The 8,603-nt window shown below is 42.2% G+C and overlaps 1 protein-coding gene and 1 non-coding gene across 2 annotated transcripts; both read left to right on the forward strand.

Moving 5' to 3' along the window:
• Window positions 1-1,430: 1,430 nt before the first annotated feature.
• Window positions 1,431-2,797, forward strand: BDB00DRAFT_757860 (uncharacterized protein; the record flags this gene model as incomplete). Its single annotated transcript, XM_053119016.1, has 2 exons — window positions 1,431-2,034; window positions 2,319-2,797. Coding segments are annotated over 2 exons (1,083 nt in total), but the record flags the coding sequence as incomplete, so codon positions are not given.
• A 2,748-nt stretch (window positions 2,798-5,545) lies between these two features.
• BDB00DRAFT_t18 lies at window positions 5,546-5,619 on the forward strand. Its single transcript has one exon. It is a non-coding gene; the product is annotated as a tRNA-Ile (tRNA).
• The last annotated feature ends 2,984 nt before the right edge of the window (window positions 5,620-8,603 follow it).

The following is an 8,603-nucleotide window of genomic DNA, read 5'->3' on the forward strand; positions in this document are numbered from 1 at the left end:
TCACTCAAGCCGTATACGAAGCGCTAGATGCAAGTGTCACTAGAGGGCAAGCCCGACCGAAGCAGTGGAAGTGGTTCTGGACCGCAGAGCTACAGAAGCTTGCTGACGAACGGCAGCAACGTTACAGTCGCTGGCGACATGCACCTGCCACCCTTGCACGAGTCACCCTGTGGAAGGAGTTCACCGATGCCCGAGACGAGCTGCGTATCGCCATCCGCCGTGCTCGCACTCGCCAATGGCGTGAATTCTGTACCAAGATGCAACACAACGACCCATCCGAGGCCAACAGCGTCATCAAGAGCATGAGACGAAACTGCCAGAAAGGTGCCACGTTCTCGCATCCTCAAGGTCCCGCCCATGCTGCCGAAACAATGATCACTCATCTAGCTAGTGTCTTTGGCGGTGAGGTCTCTGACCCGCTGCAACAGTGCTACGATCAGCTGGATGATGTTGGTGACGATCCGTTCTCACTAGAGCGTATTGTCATGGTGATCCACAAGGAGCTGCTAGGTCTTAAAGCACCTGGATCAGATCATATTCATGGTGAGATGCTAAAGCCGATTGCTCGTCCACTCACATCAGTGCTCTCCCCTTTTCTTCGTCTTTGTTGGTGCTGGTCGTATTTGCCTGCTGCTTGGCGCACTGCACAGGTAGTACCGATCCACAAGAAAGGCAATCCATCCCTTGCGTCCAATTATCGGCCGATCAGTCTAACAAGCATGTTTCGTAAGATCGTCGAGCGGTGCTTGTTGCCAGTGCTGCTACAACAGATGCCTGCGCTCGATGTAGCCCAAGGTGGGTTTCGGGCTCGTCGCGGTGCTCTCGACCAGGCGTTCAATTTACAAGTGTTGATGCGCCAATTCCAACGCCAACACGATCAGCCACCCGTTGTCGCGTTCCTAGATATCAAAGCGGCGTACGATTCTGTCGACCGTAACGTTATTTGGGGAGTGCTCACTGACCATCTGCAGCCAGCATTGCTTGAGTTGCTCAGGCATATGTTCAACGAGGTGTCGATCAGCGTCATCCTCAGCAACTACCAATCGCGTGCCATCCGTCCTCGTCACGGTGTACTACAAGGCTCGATCCTTAGCCCGATCTTGTATGCCGTGTTCATCGACTCGCTGCCCAAGGTGCTACGACTTGGCAGCCGCCAACCACTGCTCATCCGCACTGTACCACTTGCTGATTACACTGAAGCATCTGCTCAGTTGCTGGAACGCCGCACCCTGCGTGATCGTCGTCGCCAAGACACGGATATCTCTGTCATTAACTCGCTGCTGTATGCTGACGACGTGGCTATTTTCGGTTCTTCCGATGATGTACGCCAGCTGCTTACTATGGCACAGTTGCACTCGGAACGGTATGGGTATCGATAGAGCCCTACCAAATGCCAGATCGTTAATGGCCAGCCTGGTGTCCAATATCGACTCTACGGTGAAGCTATTGAACAAGTGCCCTGGTTCAAGTACCTTGGTATCCCGTTTACGGCAGAGGGCATCGACACCAACCGTTTGATCCAGACAAACGCTACCAAAACCATTAGCGCCATAGTTTTGCTTTGCAATATCGGCGCTCATCAATACAACTTTGGCCTCGGTCTCGCCCTGCGCCTATATCGCAGCTTTGTTCGTCCTGTGCTGGAGTACGGCCTAGCAATCTTCACCCCAACCGCCACACAATATACCGCCCTCGAAAAGGTGCAGATTCGTTGCATTCGGTTAGCATTGAACGTTACCGGCCCTGCTGCCACCACACCAACAATCGTCCCCCTCCACCTTGCTGACTTGCCGTCAATCAAACTTCGAGTGCGTATCTTGCTGTTCAAGTTTTTGTGTCGTGCGTTCCGTTTGCCACCGTCAACCTTGCTCGCATGTGTCGTTTCTTCATTTCTTCGTCGCCATCACCCACCCGACTATTGGTGCGTCATGACAACAAATAAGTTATGGGTAGACGAAAAAGAAGTAACTCGCCAAGCACCACTGCCACGCGACCCCATGCAGCACGTAATCGACAGTCACCACTGGGGGGTAAGTCTTAGCATTATGATTTTAGCAAAATGATTATTAGCTAAAAAGTTATAAGTAATATAATTTTTAAATAAATTTAATAAATCATGAAATTAATTTTTTGTTAAAAAAATAATTTCTCAACCCTTATGATTATTCTCAATCATTAAGTTTAGGAAAAATCAGGCTAGGAGGAACGACGACGCCCCCGGAGTGAATGAAATGAACAGAGCTTGACAGTATAATAAGATATCATAATATTGTTATTTATAACAATATTATTGATATTGTTTATACTTCACCAACAAGAATTGCAAAGCCGCCGCAACTGGTTCTCCACTGTGCGATGTGCTTTGCCGGAACAGAGATGGGATCCAATCCTGTTTCTGCCCGCCACCAATTTGGCTCGCCACCGCCTTGTCAAATGGCGCATGCATTGGCTGCCATCATATCCATTAAAGGATTGCTGCTGCGGCAAAGTGGGAGCCAACCGACGCCACTACACCAATGGTTGTCCTCTTTTGGCGCCAATGGTCAAGCAATTACGCAACAGTTTCCCTGGGCCTGTGCAAGACGACCAACATCTGCTGGATGCAGTCTTCAACAGCTTGCCAAACAAAGCAACAGCACTCAAGAATGGCCATTGGCGATCTATATGGCTCGTGCTTCTGCTTACGCTCCGTGATATCGACATTTGCAGTCATCCAGATGCCACCTTTAATCCCGAACCTCATCCAAGGCAGGTCCTTGATGGGTTCTTTTCACCACCATTACCACCACCTACATAATCATTGCTAGTGCCTTTTCTTTCCCCTAGCACACCATCAACAACAACACCACTTCTCTTATTACTTTGTGCCCTAGGTAGTTCATTCTATATTTTATATCTTTTATTTTCTTTTGTGTCGTTAGAAACTTTATCTCTATCAGTATCACCTCCCCCCAGTCACTTCTCTTAGCTTACAGCCGGGTTTTTCTTCCCCTTTAAGGGTTTTCCCGCACTCGTTCCACCACCTTTACCCTGCATTTTATATTCTTGTCACACCCTCCCTTTTGAAACAATGAGACCAGCAAATTGCCTAATAGATGTTGCCCTCGAGAGTCTCTTCCACCCTTTAATAAAAATACGCTTTGAACTGGACTATAGAGGAGAGACATCTGTCGAGCATTGCACGCGGCGAATTTGAAGCCTTTTTATAACTTTTTCTTCGCTTGCACCCCCAAAAACTTGTCTTTTTTTCCCACCCTCCCCCAAAAAAACACGACATCGAAAATTTCGCCTGTGACACCCGAACAACCGAGCATCCCTACATCACTGCACACAACAGTAGGGCACCCATCACCAATAGTACAAGAATCCGCAGTACGCCTCGATCTAGCACCACCCATTACTGCAAAGCGGCGTGCCTCAGAGCGTGCTACATGCATCCCCAACCCTATCAACAAATCCCCTTTACCCATAGAAGGGAATTCACAGCAAAAATGGCAAAAACGCCTCCTAGCCACGAAAAACGAAACACCACCACACAAACCCAACAACAATATAGAAGGGATGGTAGTCATCAACAGCTATGAGGTCATACCATCACCCCACTATGTCCGCATGCTTGAAAATAGTCCGCTTGCTACACAAGGTACCACTACTATAATAAAACCTATAAGAAATATTTATTTAACCTAGTTATACAGTTTATTTTTGTTATTAATTATAGGCAACACTAATTAAAATTAATCTAAAAATAAGCTAAGTTTTAAAAAGGTTTATGTTAAATACATACCATATGGATTAAACACTATGTCTTTTTGGGATTAAAAAGGGCATCGTCTCTTGAACTTAAGATTTTTAGATGTTATTCTTTTTTCATATCAATATGGAAATGGTGGAAGATCTAACGTTTAAGTGATATGGATTAACTCCCATAGCCGCCTCAGTACCCTTTATTTTTAACTTATGATATCCGTGTAACTTCCTAATATAGTAACAGGGTTGAAACGTTCATATAGTAAATCAGATGCGTAAATTTTGATTTCATCAACTCCGAAGCTCCGACGTTGTCACATCATGGAGAAATAAGGAATAAATGTGTAAAAAAATAGAAAAATGAGAGAAAATAATTTTTTTCACCAAATCAGGCATAATAATCAGTACTAGGGTTTTGATATACTGCTTCCATGCATAGTGACTATGCCTAGTCGCAGTTTTGAGCCAATCGGAGAACCCCGAGTCTCATATAGAATTAGTAGATTTGAGGTACATAATGATGTGAAGTTGATGGCTCAACTGACACATGTGGTGTTTGGAAAAGGATAAAAGGTAGTATATAAAAAAAAGGGAAAAGGTAAAAAGGGTTCAGAAGAATAGGGTTGATATGTAGTAGAATACAAATAAACAGAATTCAGAAAATAAAAGGAATCAGGGATACGATGAATGCGAAATACAAATATACAGAAACATGATTACAATAACAGCAAGTTCTACTTCTAGTGTCAATTGTCAATCCATGAATATATGTCTGAAAATCATTGGGTTAATCCCCTTTTATACACCTTGTCAAGAGGCTCAATCCATAACAATTAATTTTACTATATACAGTAAATTAATTTTAGTTCAGGATTTCACAGTCAAGCTAGCCTTCGTCTAAGTGTTCCTCAGCTAGAGGAGGGAAATGCTCACTACTGTTACGTCGCCTATGATTCAATAAAGTTTTTACAAAACTTTATTAATTCTTAAGAATTAAAAACATTTATAATAATTAAAAAATCTAAGAATTAAAATTCTTGATTTTTTTAAACTATTTTAATATTTTTATATTCTTATACCCTAAGGAATTAACTATAAACAATAATATAAGGATAATTAATAATTATCTCTTATATTTAATTGTTATAGTTTAATTCCCTAACTAGGCGCACTCGGCCAAGAACGACACCAGGCACAGAGGACAACGATCTCTATTGGGTAGTTTGGACGGAGTAGAAGATGGAAAAATAGGGAAATGGATATAGCAATGTCTATACAACGGATGGAAACATAAGAGAGGGAGTACGATGGAAAATAAGAGGGGCCATGAAATTACAGGGTCATGGTAACAAGGTGAGGGTAACAAGGAAAAGGACAACGGAGAATAATATAAACTGCGCAGGGCAGGTAGCATGAGTACGTAAGAGAGTATAATATGGAAAATAAGGACGGATACAAATATAAGGGACAGGTCCCGTTAAAAGAAGCATAAAGAAGAAATAATATCTGGTGCCTATGGCCGGTACGATTTAGAGTTGAAGGAACGTAAAATGATGCGAGAGGAAATGACAGAATTATTTACAGAAAAAGAGCTAAGGGAAATAAGAAAAATAAGGGAACTAACAGAAAGGGAAAAAGAAGTATAATAATCCCCGGATGGGGGGTGCGAGAAGAATTGTGGGGAGTTGGGGGAAACCTGTGGATCGGATAGCTCATGATTAGCCGAAGCCAGAACTCGTTCGTCGGAAAAGAATGAGGCTGCAAAGCCTCACACACTTCGTGTCAGATGTCTCCAGCTCGCTTAGCTCAGCTGGTTAGAGCGTGGTGCTAATAACGCCAAGGTCAGAGGTTCGATCCCTCTAGTGAGCACTCTGGTATCTTTAAAAAATAATTATTATTTTTTATATATTATTGTTGTTGAGTTGTGTCATTGTCGAGTCCTTTTGGGCACAGGTGTCACAGCATGTTTCTCGGCCCGAAACATGAACCAATGAGATCTATGGAACAATCTTATGTATTGTCCATGTTCCTCTTTTATCCTTTATGCTTACAAGAAGTTACCACACCAATCGCGATTAGGGGCAGGTTGAGGACGGGTCAACGGGTCAGTTTAATGCTTTTCTGACCCGTGGGTCAACCTGTCTAACCCTTGACCCGACCCATTGACCCATTGTGACCCGTGTATACATATGATATCTATGAGGTACTTGTAATCAAGTAGTCAATCTTCTTATTGGGAAGCATCATTATATTAAAGATGTAGTTGTCAATATGTCTGCTATAGAACTGTAACATAAAACGTACTTATATTCTTTTTCATTGTGGGATCATATTTTATATTCAAAAGTGTAAGATAAGTAAGCTATAAGCAGTATATGTAATAGTAGTAAAGAAGTAGCAAAGTAAAGAAGTAGCAATAGTACAATGAGAATAGACAATAGAGAGTGGCAGTGAGAGACGAGATTTGACAAAAGACGTAGAAGGAATTAAGAAAAGAAAAATGAAAGAAGAATGAAGAAATGAAAAGAAAAGGGAAAAGGGAAAAGGATTAGGGGCATTTAAAGGAAGTCGATTTTTAACCACACTTTAACCATTATGCTTTCTTTAATGCATGTGAGCGCAAATGATTTCTTTTGTTATGGCACAAACCCCTTTACCTTTAAGAATAATCACACAAAACGTAGATATTGCTAGCACTGCTAGGAATTTGCGTGCCATCATCTTAAAGAGCTGTGTATACATGTAGTTTTGCACTTCCAGTGCTCAAGCTCAGGTTGATTGACACCTCCTTTGTCACCAAATCAAAATCAGTAGTGACCCGTCAACCCGAGTTTTGACCCATCGGGTTGAATGGGTCGGGTCGGGTCAGTGCTTTCTTGACCCATAGGTCAATGGGTCAGACCCTTGACCCGGCCCGACCCGTCCAATTGTGACCCCTGGTTGTGGTGTTGTTGAGGCATTGTAAATATAGAGGGTACAGAAGGTTAGATTGAAAGGCAGTTTTCACTGTCGATTCCTCTTGTAAAGATCTCCTTATATACCTTTCCAAAGATACAAGGCTGAGCATGCTAGCAAACCACTTTTGCTCAGATGGCTCAGCAAGAACAAAGTACTTTCTATGTATGAATACGCATGTTAATTGCTCCATTCATTTCAAGAAGTGTCTATATACTATACTTCTGCAACTTGCATAATGCTTGCGCCTCTACTCAGCACCTTACTCAGCCTTTACTCAATATTATTCTTTATATGTATTGTTTTTTTTTCAATTAAATACTTAATCTATTTTGTAGCAATCAAAAAATATTGTATTTTTTGTAATTGTATATGCCTTCTTTTTGAACTAACATTAAGGGTTTTATTATGGACTTTTGTTTCAATGAGAATAATCTATCAAGAGCTTCCATGCTGGCGTGCAGTTTACGAACCAAATTTGGGAATTCGTATAAGAGATTCAAGTCCGCTTGTGGCTGATGACTCGAGTCTGGGACGCACAGGGAACCAGTTTAATATGCTCTACATATTGTATGAAACTAGTAATACTACGTCGCTCTAACTACTATAAGCACCACTTTTTTTGTAAAAACTATGCTTTAATCTTCTAACGATGCAATGACCCACATCGTATAAAAAATGTTTACATTCTGTTTCTCTTATTCATTCTGAGATCGCTGTTCAATGTACAATAATAAACTATTCTTTTCTACTGCAGTATTCAAGTATACCGCGATATTTGAACACACACATCAGCTTTCATTGAAAGATACCAAATTTCGCCTTTTTTATATATATGATGGGTTTGGTTCTTCGGTTCGATTCTCGGTTCTACGGTTCTCGTCGGTTCTAGTCGGTTCGGTTCTTGCTTTGGACAGTTTGGTTCGGTTCCCTTCAAGAACCGAACTGAACCGAACCATATGGAACCCTAGTTCCAACCAAAACCTCTTCCATTGGCGTGACTGGAGAGGCTCTACGAAGGACGTATTGGCGTTAGTGATAACGGTGGGGGTTACTACTTTACGGAAAGCACGGGTAGATAAGTGCTGTAAGGGCTGTGGAAGAGTAAAACTACGGAGGAGGGCGTTAATGGAGGAAGTGGGGTTAGAGGCGAAGTTTTGTGGAGGATGGTAAAATATATCAAAGAAAGAATAGAAGAAAAGATTTTGGGTAGCAATATGATAAAAAAATTGTAGAAGAATATTACGATGTGACAAAAGATGGTTAGGTTTGCAGGTGAGCGTGCTAGAGTGAGGGTTAATTTCAAATGCATCTCCCACTGTCACTTTGTGTTTAGCCAATCGACTGATTACTGGAGGAGGAGTGGATGAAGAAAATGAGACAATACTATCTATGGGGAAGGACAAAAGTAAACCTAGAGAAGGGCAGTATAGCGCTAGGTTTTTAGGGCATGCATCAAGTGCACGACATAGTAGACCCCATAAGGACGTAGATAACGAAAAGGAATAAGGGCGCAGTGATGGGAAGAAAAGACATAGCAAGCCATCGTGTGGTTGGCACAATGAATTGAGAGAATGTAGAAGCCAGGGATGAACAAACGAAGAATATAGGTGGTTAGGGTATAATAAAGGCAAACCCCAGCGAAACTGCAGACTAAGCTGCTGAATCGTTGGATCTAAGATTGCTAATCCACCCTGTGTGCATGGTAAGAGAAAGGTATCATATGAGATTTTGGGGAACATACGGTGATTAACGAAATTATAACATAAAGATCGTAACGAGTTGAAAAATGATTTAGGAAAGGGGATTAAACGTAAGACATGCCATAATGAAGAAAGTAACAGGACATTTAGCACGTGTAACAGTCTAGTAGTAACCCCCAAATCCTTACCCCCAAA

Source organism: Zychaea mexicana (genome assembly GCF_025766255.1).
Source record: "Zychaea mexicana strain RSA 1403 chromosome Unknown BDB00scaffold_12, whole genome shotgun sequence".
In the NCBI taxonomy this organism is placed as follows: Eukaryota; Fungi; Mucoromycota; class Mucoromycetes; order Mucorales; family Lichtheimiaceae; genus Zychaea; species Zychaea mexicana.